At 41.1% G+C, this 19,959-nt stretch overlaps 1 protein-coding gene across 1 annotated transcript; it reads right to left on the reverse strand.

The window, feature by feature from the left end:
• Positions 1-660: 660 nt before the first annotated feature.
• foxn4 (forkhead box N4) lies at positions 661-8,410 on the reverse strand (the record flags this gene model as incomplete). The annotated part of the gene is made up of 9 exons (XM_083904867.1): positions 661-914; positions 1,964-2,386; positions 3,185-3,392; positions 3,498-3,594; positions 3,714-3,841; positions 3,958-4,068; positions 4,163-4,275; positions 5,225-5,391; positions 8,331-8,410. The coding sequence occupies 9 exons, from the start codon at positions 8,408-8,410 to the stop codon at positions 661-663; spliced, it is 1,581 nt and encodes a 526-aa protein (XP_083760993.1).
• Between the last annotated feature and the right edge of the window lie 11,549 nt (positions 8,411-19,959).

The following is a 19,959-nucleotide window of genomic DNA, read 5'->3' on the forward strand; positions in this document are numbered from 1 at the left end:
TTTGGCAAAACAGGCCTTTTTTTATTTACCCATTTGATTTTCTTTTTATTATGGTCACGTTAATGAACATAATATACACCTAACGTTCAGACATGTTAATCAAAGTGTGTAGAAGAATAATGTGTAACTCGACATGTTTTCGCGGCGGGTAAATAGTAAAAAGTCAAAAAAGAAAAGCTTTTTCTGAGGCAATAGGCAATTTGAAAAACATTCAAATATATACAGCAAAAGACCTGACCAAAGAGTCATCGCCCTCTCCAGCTGCCTTTTTTATAAATATAAATAAAACATCACAGTAACAATGTCTAGCACAAAACAACAGACAAAGAGATGGAGGGAAGCTACGGCATGTAAGGACTTTTTTTTTTTGAAGAGTAGAAAAACTGGTCTCCACGTGGAAATCCTCACGCTCGTACAGGCTTTGAGTCTTTGCTCGGCAAAGCTAGATATTCAAGTCTTTACATACTTCTTTCTTACGGCCACAACACCTTAATTTATCAGTAGGTTCAGTTCTCAGTGAACAGTTTTCTTGCGGGGTGAGGGTGAAATGATCTCCGGTTAATTCCCATGTGAATGTAGGAAAGCAGTTTCAGTTTAGCGTAAAAGAAACCAGACGTCGTCCACTGACTGTTGAGTGAATCTGCATTTTTTTTGGCTGCTTTAAAGCAGCACGATGGGCTTGTTGTTGTTGGCCGACGTGCCCATGCACTGAGAGGACAGGGCGTCCTGCGAGGCGTAGGAGGCGTACAGGCCGGTCACCTGCACGTCCGACAGCGGCAGGTTCAGGCCAGAGGATATGGGAGCGAGGCCGCCCGTCCCCAAGTCACAGTCTGATAGTCGGAGGGGCGAGTTAGTGATGGCGCCCAAGGCGTCCAAGTTAAAGCTGTCGTCCTTCATTTCTTCCCACAGATTACCTGAGTAGACGGAGATAGAGAGAGGTTTAGGTACTGTTGCTACTTAGTTATCTGTGTGGATTAACAGATTAGTTGCAGGAAATTATACTTTTTTTTGAGCTAAGATTTATAATCCAATAATAATTCAATTTACAGAGCACTTCTCAAGCAAATAAAACAAGTGCTTTCCATGTTTAAATATATAGAGACAAAAAACATGGAACCAATGTTATTTTCTGTTTAAAGAGACTATATGTAAGATGCAAATAGAGTTTAAAACGCACTATATGGACTAAGTATTGGTGCTTTCCATTTTTAAATATATGGAAACAAAAAACCTGCATAAACAAGAATACACATAGTAAAAAGATTTAAATGGAACCAAAGTTGTTATTTTCTGTTTAAAGAGACAATATGTAAGATGCAAACAGAGTTTAAAACACACTATATCGACTAAGTATTGGCGCTTTCCATGTTTAAATATATGAAGACAAAAACATGCATAAACAAGAAAACACATAGTAAAAAGATTTAAATGGAACCAATGTCGTAATTTTCTATTTAAAGAGGCTATACGTAAAAGATTCAAATACATTTTAAAATGCACTATATGGACTAAAGTATTGGGACGCCTGACCATTACACCAACACTGACTGTAATGACGTATTCAAATACATATACAGGACTTTAATATAGAGTTGGTCCCACTTTTGTAGTCAACAGCTTCCGAACCAGCAAAACTGTTTTCAGCTGTGCTAACTTCATTGCACAAGGATTTTCAAGGGTTTTCTAATCATCCAATAGCCTTGTAACGTGATTAGCAAACACAATGTACCATTAGAACACTGGAAATGGGCCTCTATACACCTATGTACATATTTCATTAAAAACAAAAAAAAAACAGTTTTCAGCTAGAATAGTCGTTTACCACATTAACGTATGTATAGAGTGTATTTCTGACTAATTTAATCTTATATTAATTGAAAAAAAGTGCCTTTCCTTCAAAAATAAGGACCCTAAGTGACCCCAAACTTTTGAACGGTAATGTATGTTACAGAAAGTGATTTACCTTGAAAGGCGAAGTCCATGATGCTGGGGTCCAGTGCGTCCACCTCTGTGTGCGTCTCGCCGTGCAGGCTGTAGAAGTCGTCGGGGCCTTTGCTGGGCTGCTGCTGATGAGTGAGTGGACTGTGGCAGAGGTCGGGGACCGCGTGGAGTGGGGGCGTCTGTGCCGGGGCAGGGGACATGGGGGCCAGCCGAGCCTGTGCCTGAAGCTGGGCCTGGTGGAACTGGTGGTGCTGGTGCTGGTGCTGGTGCTGGTGCATGGGTAAACACGGGAGGGACAGCGTGACGATGGGCTGAGGCTGCATCTGTGCGGGGATGGGGGGCAGGGAGAGGCCCGTCTGACAGCTGGGCAGCCGGGTCATACCCGGTTCTAAGACCTTGCGTCTGCAGTTCTCCGGGCGGTCTGTGATCAGTTTGTCCAGCTCATCTACAGGAAACAAGAATATTTGATTAAGATAAGATAAGATAAAACTTTATTGCACAGAAAATCCACCATTCTTTCGTACTAGACAGATATTAGTTTAGTTGGCAGGGACCGACAGAAACAGGTCTATACCAGAGTTAGCTAAATAGCTAATTTGCATCTGTGGTCAAGACAAAATCATTTCATTTCATTTAATCAATTTCTTAATGATCAGAAATAATATAACATTATTTCTATGCTGTGTCCTGCACCTGAAATAGGCACCGTCAAGCAATACTACCAGACATGCATTTGTGTGTATATACCAGCAGCACAGAAGCAGATGGAGAGTAATTAGCATTTATCCCATGGTTTTTTTAGCAGTAAAATTCTCTTTTTCTCTGTTTTCTGTTGTCATTTCACTTTAACTTATACGTTAGACGTTGCTGTTGCCGCCAAGTGTTTATACCAAAATAAACTTTTTGCGAGCTAATCAGGGAACGTCGCCGAGCAACGGCACATCTCAACACCACTACAGTGATAAACACAGAGAGGCGTGTGGAGCTCATTAGGCTCTGACAGCTCTGTGTGAAATCATTTAGCAGTGGCTTGAATGTAATGTATAATTGTTCATATCTAGATGTTAAGCACTGCAGTGTTATCTCTGTGGCTGATCCTTGCTGAGTAGGGTTTACCCATTAGTGTACGACATTTTCAAAATAAAACTTGTAGTATGAGCTCTTAAGCATCTTCTATCTTCTATCTTTTATCACTCCCAAAATTATACACTGTTTATGGCGCTAAATAGCCTCCATGACTGACCGGGGTTAGCCATGCTGCGGCGAATGGCCGGCAGGTCCTTGCGCTTCCACTTCTGCATCTCTTCCTCCATCTTGTCAATTTTGGCGGGGTTCAGCGCCCACAGGCAGCCCTTGCGGGACGAGCTGCTTGTCTTGTTCTCCACCTTCTCGAAGCACTTGTTTAAGGACAGGTTGTGTCTCACCGAGTTCTTCCATCCATCAGGTGCCGTCTGCAGAGAGAGAGGGAGAAAGGTATTGTATCATCAGACCTAATCTTTAAATATATATACCTTTTCTTTTTGACTTTACATGTAATAATTAGGAGATTATCATACCTTAAAATAAGGAAAATGTTCCTTCATAAAGCTATAAATCTCACTGACGGGGAGGCTGCCAGTTTTGCTGTTTTTCAGAGCCATGGCGATCAAACAGCTGAGGAGAGAGCAAAGGGAAATGAAGTGAAATAAGGTAAGAAACAAAGTCATAAAGCCATATATGTGTGTATGTGTGTGTGTGAGTGTGTGTGTGTGTGTGTGTGTTTGTTTGCTGACCTGTATGAGTAGATGGGCTTGGGGAAAGACTTGGGCTGCAGCTCCTGCTCTTGAGGAGCCAGTCGAGGTTGCGTGAACAGACTTTGGTCGCTGAAAGAGACATTGCTATAAAGCCCAGTTGTTGAACACTATAGGAAAGAGAGAGGAGAGAATGTTAAGAGTCTGTTACATGTGTCTGCTGATTAAAATAATCTGTTTTTTATATATATATATATGTATGTATATATATATATAAGATGTTCACCTGTTGTCCAGTTTGGGTTAGAGAGTACACCTGCTGCGGTGTCGGCTGGTACACTGAGGTAGGACATTGGTATCCAGGAGAGGGCATCCCATTCATGGAGAACGGAGACATCTGTAAAAAAACAAATGTAAAGGGACGACGGATTAAATGAAACTCGATTAAAGCGACCATTACAAACGAGATTGTGCTTCTCCCAGAAACTCACACTTCCACTGTGGGTGTTGATGATGCTGATCCCTATGGGGCTGTGCTGCATGTTGCTCTGGAGCTGGAGCATCGAGCCCTGTCCCACTGTCATGGTCAAACTGCTCAGCTGAGCTGTGAGGACAAAACGGGCAGACGTCATATTAGTTTGATATGAAGAAAATAATAGGATGTGGACAGACTTATATATTTATATATATATGTGTATGTATGTATATATGTATGTATGTATGTATGTATATATATATATATATATATGTATATATATGTGTGTATGTATATATATGTATATTTACATACATATAAATATATATGTGTGTATATGGTATATATATATACACACACACACACATATATAGGAGAAGGATCCTCTTCTTTGACCAAACACTGAATATAACGGAAGCAGCTTTGTAATAACAACAGGAAATGTGAGTGGGACACAAGCGGGTGATTGTATTTCCCTGGTGGTGGTCGCTAGACTATATAACCTATATAACCTATATAATACTTTGGAAATAACTTGATATCAGTATTTGCCTCTTAATATTCTAATGCAATTTCAGCTTGGTAATAATAATGAAAATGGCAATATCACAGTAATCGCTTGGCAGAGAGAATAAAAAGTATCATACGTGCACATTAAGGTTATTTTGTGTGATTAAAAATGTATTAATGACCATATTTTACAGCTGAAAGTTACCCTCCTCATATGTCCTACACACATTTTCCACTGTTATCACCCCAACAAGATTTTTACCCATACTATTACCATATTGTAATATGAATTATTACTGTTGGGAGTGTGTATGATGATCGTCAGAACAGTATTAATGTATGGGATATATGATGTCATATATTGTTTCAGAATAATTTCCTTAAACCAATGAATTTGTTTTCATAGAAGGATAAATCATACGTTCATATTTTGTGTCTGCAGGAGCCACACAGATCCAGAAGAACCCTGGACTTCTGGAGGCTTTGTCCAATCACAGAGACGATGGTGTCTTTTTTTGAATATCACACTGACCCCCTCCCTCCCCGTCCCCGTCGCCCTCACCCTCACCTGTCTGTTGCTCCAACAAGCTGCCCTGGGAGGGCCCGTTGCTGTGGCCTCGGCTATCAGCCATCTGCTGTATCCGGGGCACATCTACAGAGGTGAGCCATGACAGAGACTGCAGGTCCCCGGGGAGGTCCTCCTCCCTCAGCTGGGAGGGGTCCGTGGTCAGGAGCCTTCACGAGAGGAGGAGGAGGGGGAGGAGGGGGAGGGGGAGAGAGGAGCGGGACAGTCGTTGGTTGGTTGGTTAGTTTGGGATGTGGATTTTTAAATCTAAACACTTGACAGAACACGACGTCCTTCAAAGTCAGCACCGCTGTAATGAGTGTGAATGTGAGGAGGGGGTGGGTCGGGGGGGGGGGGTTTGCAGAGATGTGTATAAGCTGCTGCGTCCAAGATTTACCATAAGAAGATTATCTGCGACACAAGTGACAGTTTGCAATCAAAGATGAGGCTAAAATCGTCCGTTAACGTGATAAGTGTTGTTGTTTTTTTTAACACTCTGCCTTCGTGTGAACACAGATACGCCCGAAAACTGCTTAAAAACATGAAGTGGACGTTTAAATGACACGTAAACACTTGATTAATTTAATATTACAACCACTGATATAACATAAAAACAGTTAAAATCCATTAAAATCAACAACCTGCTGAGGGCCAAGTTAAAAATAACAGTCATACAGAAAGTGTGAAAACAAGTAGATAATTAACTCTACATTGAATTGTTAAACTTCCTGGATGTTGTGTTTAACCAGAGCACGACCAGCACCAATCAGCTTTCTGTCATTACAGCTTTTATTTGCACAGAGGAAGAAAGAAAAGGGAGGTTCCCCTCCTCTCTTCAGTCCTCTCCACTCTCTTCAACACACACACATTCATTGGACAAGGGGGTTTAGTAATTGGGGTCGCTATGACAACACATATTATTCAGTTACTTTGTGGGGAGTACTTTGTGTGGACAGTGTCGTCGAGTACATCCCACCCCTTTACACACACGCACACGCACACACGCACGCGTAATCTCCTAATAATAAAATCACCCGTGTGTCAGGTGACCGCCGTCTCCGCGCGCAACCATTGGCTGAATCGTAAGTAAACAACGCATGTGATCGTTTGAAACATGGGACGACGGCAGCAGAAGCAGCAGCAGCAGCACATGTCGCCCTGCAACAGTTGGCCCTGTCCATTGAAAAATGATCACCTATTGTGTCCCAAACGACAAATCTGCCCAGTGGCACGTGGCTCTATTGTCTTCCCCAGACCCTTCCTTGATTGTCTCTGTCGTTTCTTTTCTTCACCCCCCCCCCCCCCCCCCCACACACACACACACACACACACCCCACACCCCCCCCGGTCTTCACATTAATCTGTTGGAATGACAGCCCTCACATAAGGGGACAAATAGGGGTGCCATCTGCTTCCCTGTCCCTTTCCAGCCTCTCTATCCTCCCCTCCATCACCCTCAACTACACCCTCCCGCCTCCTCTCGTCCTCTCTAAATGGGGGGGGGGGGGAATCAACAAGGCCTCAGGGCGAAGAGGAGCAGGGGGTGGGGGTAGGGGGGTGCACACATGTATTTTGAGGTCAGGGCTCTGTCTGAATATATACGTGACATCACCGTGAGCAGGAATCAGCAGCAGCACACGTCCTTTTAACACCTTGCATGCGCCACTTTTAAAAGACTTTGATGAGTCGTCTTCTGTCGGCGGAGTCGACGTAAATGAGGTGTCACGTTATCACCGACGACTCGTGCTCCTGCTCTTTCTTTCTTTCTTGTGTAGTTTTACTTAAACTATATAAAAACATCTTCTTAGAAAGCACCGAAAATGTGCCTTTTTTGGATTTGTGCATACGCTTAAAGTGAATATAGTCGGTATTTTAGAGTTTTTGCAGCACCTAATTGACCCAAAGCTGCACTTATTTGCGATAAATGACGGATCTTTCTTTCTTTCTCTCCTTCCCTGTGTAGTTTTACTTAAATTATATAGAAACATGTTCTTAGAAAGAACCGAAAATGTGCTTTTTTTATGTTGTGCATACGTTCAAAGTCAGTATAGTTGGCATTTTATAGTTCTGCAGCACCTAACTGACCTAAATCTGCACTTTTTTGCGGTAAATGATGGATCTTTCTCTATTTCTTTCCCTCCCTGTGTAGTTTTACTTAAATTATATAGAAACATGGACTTAGAAAGAACCGAGAATGTGCTTTTTTTGAATTTGAGCACCCTTAAAGTGAATAGAGTTGGTATTTTATAGTTTTTCAGCACCTAATTGACCCAAAGCTGCACTTATTTGTAACAAATGACATATCTTTCTTTCTTTCCCCCTGTTCAGTTTTACTTAAATTATATAGAAACATGTTCAGAAAAAGCACCGCAAATTAGCTTTTTTCCCCCTATTTTCAGAAAAATAGCGTGTGCATACGCTTAAAGTGAATAAAGTTGGTATTTTATCCTTTTTGCAGGACCTAATTGACCCAAAGCTGCACTTATTTGTGATAAATGACAGATATTCTCCTCTCCCTCCTCCTCTAATTCTACCAGCAGCACAGAAATTGCCCACTCATGCACACCATGTTGAACTGGTGTCTCCATGTTTCGTTTCCCAGAGGTTCGACAACACTAAATATTGCACCTCCTCCTCTTCCTCCTCCTCTTTTTCCCCCTTCAACCCCACTCCCTCCTTCTCTAATTGGGAGCCACTTGTGCGCAGTGGTGACCCATAGAGCGGCCCCCGTCTGCCCCCCCCCCCCTCCCCCCCTGAGTCGGGCAGGCCAAGAGGCTCACGCTGTCCGTGTGCCGACAGCAGGAGTGTACACAGAGCTGATGGTTTCTGACAGATCCATTCAGACTGAAAATTATTTATTCTTCAGCCTTTTTTTTCCACACACAAAAAGAGCTGTCCATCTACCTTTAGATGAAACATAGTGGGGTCAGACAATTTGTTCCATGACTCTTTGCAACAAAAACAAAAAACACCTTTCATCACTTTTATCTATTGAGGTGTTGATCCTGAGCTCTTTTTTCTTTTAACATGTGGCAAAAAACGACTATATATTATGTGCTGTTTATCACTCAAAACAACTCTGTATGCATAGTTTCCTGTGTTTTCTTACCTGTAGTCCTGAGGAGACGGATGATGCCCAGCATTCTCAATTATCCCTGACATCATGGATGTTATTCCACCTTCTATCATTTCCTGGGATTTGTGGTGCCTGTGCGATGTAATAAGAAAATGACACACTTTAGATAATTTACTCGGTATTTTATGAATAATTAATGTGAAGCAAATAAGAAAATTAAAGCAATTATAAATACATGATAGCAGTAGCAGCACAAAATGTTATTTTTTTATTATCAGTTGTAGCTAAAGTCTCTTCAAGTCATTGCTTAAATGTCTTGTTTGTCTTGACTAATATTTCATTAAAAACTCACTCTAATAACATAAAAAGCTTGTGTTCAAAAAGTACAAAACCAGTTTAGTCACATTTGCTCTGCCAAGATAATTTAACCACATCAGAGGGAAATTATATTTAAAGTCTGCAAACCATTCAAATGTCTAAAAACAGCTCATATTAAAACGGTATATAATACTCAAAGACTGTGCTGCACAAAGCGAGAAATTGTGGAAGAAAAGTCACCTGTTTTTTTGGATGATCTGGGTTGAAGATAGTGAGAGCCGGTCGCGAGCTCCTGTAACTGTATTTCTCTGTGTTGCACTTGATTCTCTCCCCAAAACCGTTTTTAAATTTCCCTCTCTGGAGCTGTCCAGCGGCTCTGACATGCGCAGTGGAGACCTCCTGAGCGGTGGAGCTTGCCAGTGGCCCGAGGGGCAGGAGGAGAAGAATCACATGGGTCTGACAGCTGCTGTGACCGCCGCAGTCTCCACGCAACACATCCACACACACGCTGCCAGAGCAGGAAAAGTTGGGTCTTTTACGTCTCTGTTCCTCACTTTGTGGTGACGCCTCTTTTGCTGCACCTGAGCCACGCGCGCGTTTCATGCGCTAAAAGTCACTCCATACTCCATCCACACATTATCGTCCTCTTACCAAGTGACTTGCTGATAGATTATAGTTAATCTGATCAACTGAAAACAAAAGTTCCAAGTCTTGTTTTTATGGTGCGCACTTTTACGCACCTGTGCGTAAAACGCAAAAAAAGAGCCAAAGTCCCTTTTTTAAGTGACTTTTTTTTGACTATACAATTAAAATGTTTAATCGGATTGTAAAAAAAATTCTATAGAATAAAAACAAAACACGTTAAAAAATAATATAAGAAGAATGGTTAAATATCCATTATTTTGCTCCACTTTCCCCTCCTGTCACGTTATTCCCACTGCGTTCCTTCGTCCACGTCTAAGACGATGTGAGTCGCTACTTGTGATGGCATCTGTGTATGAGTGTGAACTTTTTTTTTTTTTTTTTTTTCTCTCCTAGGGAAGTGCTTGGAGATCATTTGCTTCCCGCCGCCGTGGCCGCGTCCCGCTCCCTCTCAGCGGTGGGAAAAGGAGCCGGGGAGGCGCGTAGGGAGGAGGGCAGAGCGCCCGGGGTGTGAGGCTGCAGCAGGAGGCGGCAATAAAGGCACACACACACACACACACACACACACTAACATTCTTGTACAGCATTCTTAGTGAGGACATTTATTACACATAATGCATTCATGAGTCCCTTAACCAAAATCCCTAACCCTTAACTTAACCCTGACATAAAACCCATTTCTAATTAGGGCCGCACTTGTGTTGTTTTATTTGCTCCATATAACAAAGAAATCATTAACCCTTTAAGGTACTACTCAACCATTTGGTCGACCTCACTTTAAGTCACTATATCTCATTGAAAAATGCATGGTTTACCAGGTTTATTATAAACAGACGTCTCAACCGTTTGGTAGAGGCCTGTATCTGAAATACTGTAGGGTCTAATTTAAAAATAAATATTGATTGTCGTTAATTGTTATCATAAGTAAATAAAATAAAATAATAAAAAAATTCTTGGTGCGTATCTTAAAGGGTTAAAAGTCAATAATTTTTTCACAGATCACCATTTTTTTAAAAATCGTTTTCTGACGTTTTACAGACCAAATAAGTACTCGATTAATTGAGAAAATAATAGTTGCAGCTCTAATTGACTTGACCCTGAAAAAAAGACCAAAATGTCCTCACAAGGTCAGTTTACCGTCACAAAGACAGGTTTGAAGCACATTCTGAACACACACACACACACACACATTCTTGTACTTGCTGCATACTGAGGACTGGGTCGCTGACAAAGTGAGGACCAGCATTTCCCCAAAAAAAAATTTGACCCAAAATTTTTGATCCAAAATTTGACAAAAACGTCATACTATACTATGTCGTCCAAAATTTGAAAAAAAAAATTGACCCAAAATTTGACCAAAAATTTTGGTCAAAATTTCAAAAAAAAAAATATGACCCAAATGTTTTGGTCCAAAATCTGACCCAAATTTTTTGGTCCAAAATCTGACCCAAAATTTTTGGTCCAAAATTTTACAAAAACATCATACTATGCTATGTCGTCCAAAAGTTGAAAAAAATTGCACCAACAATTTTTGGTCCAAAATTTGACAAAAAAGTCATACTATACTATGTCGTCCAAAAAGTGATTTTTTTTTTTTTTTGACAAATTGAGTATAGCATGTAATAGCAACCTAAGGAAGTGATTTCAATGAAAACAATGTGAGGACGAGCCAAATGTCCTCACTCCGTAAAAATGACCTCACTTTGTTGGTTAAAAACCCTCACTGGTCCTCAGTATGCCCCAAGTACAAGAACACACACACACACACACACACACACACACACACACACACACATGGTCTCCACCTCAGAGAGAATGTCTTCATGTCTCCAGTTGCAGCACACTGTTGTAGTTCACTGTCTGCACAACTGAAACCCTTAATAATGATAGTGACTAAATTAGATTATCATGGAGGGGGACATTTATATTTGAGTCATTTTGTCTGTTCTTTGCCAAAATGTCCAAGTTGACGGTTGAAAAAGCTTAAAGGAAGAGAGGGAAACAAAGATAAGAAAGAAGAAAAATGCCTCAAAACATAAGATTTCAAGGGATGATCAGACTTAAAAAGAAACCAAAACATTCAGGAGCTATAAAGCGCCAACAAAAATACATAGACACAATGTTTTTATGAAGTGATGTTAGATTTCACCACCATCTGATCCCAGTGGACACGTGTCTCACTCTCGCATGTTAAACAGAGTGAAATGTAAAGAAAACAGCCTGGTCTTTTTTTAACAGCAGCTGCCATGGATCAGATGTGAAACCGGTTTAAAACTAAACTTAACACCGGAAATTAAAGAGGAATTCCTCTGGCAGTCTGTGGGGAGACTGTGCAGTGACAGCAGTATCAGGCCCATGGGACCTTTACAGATGGTAAATCAGCCTGTCACAATAGGCACAATCAATGATTACATGCATGAACGTAACGGACAAAAACAAGAGCATCCTCCACAGAGCGGAGGCCGCAGGTCCTAAAGCCCGCTGTGTTACCGTCAGGGAATAAAGGGTGGTGATACTATACATGACCTATACTGCAGGTGTAGAGGTGTTGTGTATATGGCATGTATATATATGTGTGTATATATATGTATATGTGTATATATATATGTGTATTTATATATGTATATACATGTGTATGTGTATATGTGTATTTATATATGTATGTATATGTGTATATATATATATATTTGTACATATGTGTATATATGTATGTATATGTGTATATATGTATATGTGTATGTGTATTTATATATGTATGTTTATGTATATGTATATATCTATATGTATGTATATATGTATATTTATCTATATATATATATGTATATCTATATGTATGATTATATATAGACAAATTTACAGAATTTTACAGACTAAAGATGAACAGACGAAGATTAGTCCACAGAAAATCTAAAATAAGCCAAAAGCTATTTTTAAAATCGATTATTTCACTGCTAACTAAGCATTTCAGCAAAAACCTAACCTACGAGACTTTATCAGTCAACTTATAGTTTAATGTCCACCTTTAAACTATTCATTCATTCATTCATTTGCTGCTTTATCCTCCGCACGAGGGTCACGTGGATCTCTCTTCCAAGGGCAGCACACGTCATAAATATATAGAATATTAGATTAGGATTAAAATGAGTGTATGTTTGCATGACATTTAAAGTGCAGGAGTTGATGTGCAAGTGAAATCAGGGCCTTATAGATGAATAACGGACACTGTGCATGTCTGCGCACACTCTGATTCAGTATAAAGTTCACAGTGATGATAAAGTCGACCACAACCAGTGACAAAGAGGTGTTCAAAGACTGTAAATATTTAGTCTTAGTCTCTCTGCACAGATGTAACCTGAACGTCTCTGACTAACAGGACAGTCCAGGCTGACCACGGCTTCTCACTCTGTAAGAAAAACCATGTCTCTGGCAGGATCGTGATCCCGCTCCTTAGCCTAAGCACTGCTGACAGCAGCTTCCTCTGGTCCTGGGGAGCCACTGGAGGGTCACTTTGGGTGACATGGTGTTCTGGTGGGGGTGGGGGTGGTGGGGGTGGTGGGGGTGGACACTGACTGTGTGTCTCAGCCGGGCAGAGGAGGAGATTAGAGGGGTGAGCTGACCTCATTCTCAGAGAACCTGATGTGTTTTTGAGTAAACACTTTGGTGCAAGGCAAAAAAAAAACACTGGCCGATCCTCAGGCCGTGATGACCACATTGTTTCCCCCGTTACTCCTGAACAATAGTCACTTGGTTCCTGAGCCCATGAGTCACTGCTGTTACCTTAAAGGTGATGTATGTTAAGAAATGTAATACATTAAGACATAAAATGACTATGATGTGTCAACAGAGATTGAGGAAACGTGTCAAACTTTCCAAAACTCATCTTTCATCTTTTGGTTTGTTGTGCCCAACCTCCGTCACTCACCCCAAAAACACAGCTAGTAGCCACTACTACAACACACTGGACACAACATGTGCAACATGCCGGACTGGGGCCGACACGGTGCATCATTTGAACCACAATTGAATTATACTCCATCTGTTTGGCCCATTCAGGGATAGTGTGTCACAATTGTTGTTGAGGTAGAGGGAGAGGGTCAAGTGTCAGGCCATACTATTCTAAACTGATTTTCATTCAGAGGCACACTTCAAACACAAGGTTATGAGATATTTCCCTATCCCTATATTCCCCTACACTCTTAGAAATAAAAGTGCTAATTGGAACCATATAAGGTTCTTCGTCTTGTCCTCATAGGGGAAACATTTTTGGCTCCAGGTAGAACCTTTTTTAGAACCCTTTAGGAGGGTTAACACCAAGAACCCTTTTAAAACCCTTTATCCAGGAAAGGGTTTTTAAAGGGTTTTCTGGATCAAAATGGTTCTTACTGGAACCATTAGTGTTACCAAGAACCCTTGAAAAACCCTTTCTTCGGGAAAGGGTTTTTTAGAAGCAAATGGTTCCAGGTAGAACCTCAGCGCTTGTAGAAGAACACTTTTGGAACCCTTATTTCTAAGAGTGTACCCTACAAATCTTTATCCCCACAGTCAGAGCAGAACTTGGAAAAACTCTTTACTCTTTCATTTTCTTGTAATAATTTTCAAAGGGAGCTTAAACTCTCACAGTTGATCACTTTAGGGTGAATTATATCAGTTTTAAAATGACTTTTAAGGACTTTTATGTTCATGTGTATCGACTGGATATTGTGTTTTATTTCTTTTTCTTTTAACAGTGTGTAAAAGTGGACTATCATGATCATGATTTTCATATTAAAATTAGTTATGCTGCCTTATTGGCCAGGTCTCTTGATCAGACAGACAGGCAGGCAGACAGACAGGTGGATAGATGAGAACTACACTCTTAGAAATAAGGGTTCTAAAAGGGTTCTTCTACAAGGGCTGAGGTTCTACCTGGAAACATTTGCTTCTGAAAAACCCTTTCCTGAAGAAAGGGTTTTTCAAGGGTTCTTGGTAAAACTAATGGTTCCAGTAAGAACCATTTTGATCCAGAGAACCTTTTAAAACCCCTTTCCTGAATAAAGGGGTTTAAAAGGGTTCTTGGTAACACTAAGGGTTCCAGGTGGAAAAGCTTCTCCCTGGAACCAAAAAGGGTTCTCCTATGAGGACAAGCCGATGGTTCTACACGCTAAGATCATTTTGGTTCTGCACACGTATATGAACACACAGATTCGTAGGAATTAAACCAAGTATAGTTATACAGTAGTATAGTTTTGGCACATATTGGATCCTCTGCAAAGACGTTTTGTGTATAATGTTTTTAATGTGTGTCATATTTCAAGGAGGTAGATTTGAGCTACTACTACTTGTAACCCAGTTTAATGTTACCTGTCTCTTTAAATCTTTATTACAAAAAGCAGGATTCAGGTTTTTTTTATTTGAGTCAAAGGGTATACATTGTGTGTAAAACCATTAAAGCTAATATGCTAGAAACTTGGTGTAAGTCCCAAGCAGGGTCAGAGGTCACTTCACTCAAAATGACCAAAAAAAGACCTCGGCTTTTTGTGTCAGAATCAGGAATTGTTGAAGTTCTGGTCAGTCTATGTCAAGTCACATGACACAGTCTCTTCTCTCTCTCTCTCTCTGCACCATGTCAGATGACTTCTCCGGACAGACCCGCTGGACTCCCTCCCCGATCCCATTGTCCGTAAGGATCACAGGAGAGCCTGTCTCTGGGGTTTACAGGGGTCAATGGTGCTGACCTCTTGGTGACCTCTGTGTCGACACCAAAGTCTCTGGTCCGAGGCAAGGTCAGTCCTTTTGAGTGGCCTAAAGGCTAAAGATTGAGCAAAAGTCCTTTTTCTCTTTTCACAGCCGATTGAGTGTAAAAGAACCTCATTTCCAAAAGAGCTCCTATTAGTTTTTTCATGTGGCACAGCAGGCTCGTAGTTTCTCCTCAGGATGGCACGCACACATCCTTAAGTCAAGTTGTTCAAATTATTTTGCTTTTAGTTTTTGCAGTGACCTTTTACAGGTTATTCAGACTGACACGTATCTTTCTTCTCGGCGGTTTGCTGCGTTAAGGAAGCAAATGGAGTGTAAAGCAGGTCCATATTTAAAGCTGCAGTGCCATAAACAGGACAGAGTAAGGCCCCGTCCCATTTCTCCCCCTTAAAATTTCAACTTGGTTTGGAGTGCCCTCAACCGTAAATTCTCCTCGTTGAGGGTAGTGGCTTCCCTATGGAATTGGGACGCCACTATATGCAAATTAGCGTAGTGACCGTAACAAACATGCTAACCTTCATCACATGTTGACAATTCTACCGGTGGAGCGTGCTACTATTTTCATTCAGGAAAATAGCCTCGACAATAGCTCGGCAAATAGCTGCTAGCTAGCTAGTTAGCTAGCTGCTTTCATAAATCCTCAGTTATTTTCTGACATTAGTGTTCAAAGCTTACAGTCCTGTGGATCAAACCAACATATTCCAACACATTTCGACATTGTAAAGCGCTTATTTGCGAAAAATATACTTACAACGAAATTGTTCCTCGGTAGATGTGGCCACCATCTTTGTTGAAAAACAAATCAGCCGGCTCGCTGAATTCGCAAAGCATCATGGGTAAAATTTTGAGGGTTGATTATAAGGGCAAAATCACACTACAAAATGTGCTCCACCCTAAACGAGAACACACAACATTTAGGGTTAGGGCAACATTTTAGGGTTAGGGGAGGTATTGGGACGCGGCCTATGTCTACGTATGTGGTTTTAATGACTGAAAAATGCAATATGGAGTATGAAGTAACTCCACTGAAGCAGCATTTTAGCACTGAAATGATGACAGGGCCCAGCTTTGGTTACGCTGCTCTGAAAAATTAGAATAATGGACTTTGAAAGAAGGAGAGATCCAAAGAAAGGGACGGGGAAAGAAAGAGGGTCCTTTTTTTTTTTTGGAAAAGAGGAATTAGATAGGAAGAGATGCTGAAATAAAGGGAGGGACACAGTGAAATGGAGACAAAATAAGGAGGAGAGAGAGGGGGGGGTGCTTTCGGTGGTGTGATGTGAGTGTTATCATCAGCTCTCATTCTCAGCATGGAATCTATAATGGGAAAATCAACCTCTCTGACTCCTGTGTAATTGGATTTGCCGGGTCTCGTGCTGAATCAGAGCCCAGTGGGTAGCGCAAAGCTTGTTAAGATTGGACAAGCATTGCGAGGCCGGGCCAGAGGTGGGGAACGACGGCGGCGGCGGCGAGAGGTAACCCCTGACAACTTTTCTGTGAGCGGAGAGAGAGAGAGTGAACAATTCAAATACGCTGAAACACTCAAAGCGCTCGGGCCATTACGGGTTTACGATTAACTGACACCTCCCTTCCTTACCCCCGAAAGACATTAATCAATCGATAAAACGCGGCGACACCCGAGCTCGAGCGCATATTTAGGTCACGAGGACGGAGAAAATGTGACACCTGTGTTTTCTGGGTTACCAGGTTACGCCGGTAAACAGGTTAAGACTTCCACCCAGGATCTCAGCGACTGAAGGGTGTGGCCAATTTAAGGCATCTGCATTTTTTTATACACAGAGACAAAGGTTATTATAGTTTAGAAATTTTCATTAGTTTTTCTTTTGATTTAAATTGTCTTTTTTTTATATATATATATTAATAAATAATATTTTCTCTGCTAGTTTTAGTTTAAGACTTAGTTTTCGTTAATTATAATAACCCTGCTTGAACCATGTCTTCATGTTAGGAATAAGCAAGGCAGTGCATTTATTATTATTATTAGTATTAGTATTAGTATTAGTATTAGTATAAGTATTATATAATTGTGTGTATTTACCAAATGAGTCAAATCTGAATTTCTCTTTTATAATGCAGGTTTTATGGTCTCTCATACATTTTAATGTTGTTTTATCCTGTATAATTGCATTCATTTACACATTTTGTCTTATTATTGTCTGACTTAAAAAAAAAAAATTGTTAATTGAAATGAAAATAAAAACGACAATAATAATAAAAAAAACTAATATTTTTGCCGTTTACTAATAAAAACTACAATGAACAGAGCAAAACTAACTAAAAGCTAAACTGAATTGTAGATACATTTTTCACTACTTCATTCTGAAATACAGACAATTTGAACTTTTACTTTTGATTTAGCTGCAGGTGTTAAAGGTTAAAGAATGGAATGAAAGGATTTGATCATCCATATTTGGTGTCACACATTCTTTCATCCTTTTCCTTTTTTAACCCACTTGAAAATTGGCCTCTATACACCTATATACATTCCATTGGTATTCCATTAAAAACCAGATGTTTGCAGCTAGAATAGTCGTTCACCCCATTAACAATGTATAGAATGTATTTATGATTCATTATTCATTGAAAAAAAGTGCCTTTCCTTCAAAAATAAGCACATTTCTAAGTGACCCCAAACTTTTGAACGGTAGTCTATGGGGTTCTTCTGGAGGCCACACAACACATCCCAATGCTCCCACTTCAGTATCTCTTTGGCACGTCATTCCCTGTTTCCCCCGCCTCCTTCACTTCCCACCATGTTTACACTCTTCAGCTCCCTCATATCGCCATAAACCGGCTGCCAAAGAAAAACACTCGCATGCCATTACATTTGAATGCCACCATAGGAACTTCAATTAGAGGCGCTGTCATCCCGTAATTGTCCTCGCCCAAGCACAAAATGAGCTAATTGCGTTTGGGCATGAGCCCAGTGGCATTGATACAAAAGCACTTCACATTTGGCAGCTCTAAACAATGGTATTACCCCCGTCTAGCTTTGTTGTAGCGAGTAATAAAGCAGCTGGTGATTAGCTGGTAATGTATCCGTCCAATCAAAGATCAGTAGCCAGACCTCGACCGCGAAAAAACACAGAAAGAGACATGAGAGCGTAGTCGTAGGCCCAGGGGTCGATGATGACGGCGATGGTTGATGGTTGCAGTTTGGATCTTGTTTCTGTATCTGTTATGTTACACTCAGTCGAGCAGTAGATACCCAAGTAAGCACTGAATAAGATCTCTGTCTCTCCACCTCCCACGACATGAATGATTAAGCATCCCGGCACACGGTGGCCTAAGACTGGGTCAGGACGACGACGTGGAGAAGCACACACATGTGAACACGTGATTGACGTTGTTACCGCTGCCATGCAGAGTTCTGGATGAAGGATTAGAGAGGACGTAACGTGTGCTTTTTAATCCATCTGGACCACTGTCGTTCATCCAATGTTTACAGGTTGTCACTGATTGTCTCCATGCAAGCGGACACAGGAGGACACGCTGCTCTTGACTAACTTCTCTGGAGTCTGAAACTTCTTCACAAATACAGCGTCAATCATGCAGGTTGGAGTTATTTTGTACAGCTTTTCCACGTGTGTTTACATCGTCATGCTGTAGGTGCCATCAAAGACTTTCAGATTTGGTGATGCTTGAAAGTTTGAGACCGTAGATGTGTCCATGTTACTCTGAGCTGATCATAGTCACGCTGTCAGTCTACGCACAGAAATCACTCTGTATTTTATAGTCTAGTAAAGGGTTTTTCACTCCTGGTCCTGAGGAGCCATTGTCCTGCATGTTTCCCTGCTCAAACACACCTGATTCAAATGGTCAGCTCGTCAGTCAGCTCTGCTGAAGCCTGATTATAACAACCCATTTATTTGAATCAGGTGTGTTAGAGCTGGGGAAACACCAAAAACATGCAGGACAGTGGCTCCTCAGGACCAGGAGTGAGAAACCCTGGTCTAATAGCATCCTTGCTCACTTTCTTAATTAAATGATACGATTCGCAACACACTCGTATCTGTCTGGTAAGCTACGACTAGCAGCTAATTAGCTTCATTCAACATAGAGACCAGAAACTGGGGCTCATAGCTACTGCGGCTACGTCCAAAACTAGCAAAAAAAAACTCACTAAAATGACTAATGTTCGCTTGGTCTGTACAAAATATCTGACCAATAAGAGTTTTGTGATAACTGTCTCTGTATAAATAAATCCCTGTAGAGCAGCAGTTTCTGAACTACTCAGACCAGTTGAAATTAGGGTCGGGTTCGGGTTGTGGTTAGGGTTGAGGTTGGGGTTGGGGTTGGGGTTTGGGTTTGGGTTTGGGTTTGGGTTTGGGTTTGGGTTAGGGTTGGGGTTGGGGTTAGGGTTAGGGTTGGTGTTGGGGTTGGGGTTGGGGTTGGGGTTAGGGTTAGGGTTAGGGTAACTCTCACCTTTCTTCCTCATTCTGATGCTTGGTTTGAACTTCAGCGGGTCATTTTGACCATGACAATATGCCTAACTGATTAAATATCATCCTTAGACTTGGAACAGAGACATCCTGGACCTTTACACTATTTGCCTGATGCTGGTTTTATACTTTGTTATATGTAGAGATTATAGAGATTTTGTAACATTCAGACTGTCACTCTGTATTTTTAGTAACTGTTTGCAGACTGTGGTTTCAATGAAACATGTGTGAGAATGGTATCAGGAAGATAACAAAGTGTTTTTAGGAAGCGGGGGAAAGCAAAATGGAGTAACTTTTACTTGTTTTGACACAGTAAGACTTTAAAGGATTTGTCAACAAACTAGTTCATCGAACCAAATCCCCTTTAAGAGGGACATAACTGTTTCTTAATTGCTTTCCTCGCGCTCCTTCCTTCCCCCCATCCCCCCCTCGCCGACTCATATAGCACCACCTACTTCTCACACACAGATGAGGTCACTCTGTCTCAGGCGACACTGACACTCTAG

Source organism: Microchirus variegatus (genome assembly GCF_963457635.1).
Source record: "Microchirus variegatus genome assembly, chromosome: 18".
NCBI lineage: Eukaryota > Metazoa > Chordata > Actinopteri > Pleuronectiformes > Soleidae > Microchirus > Microchirus variegatus.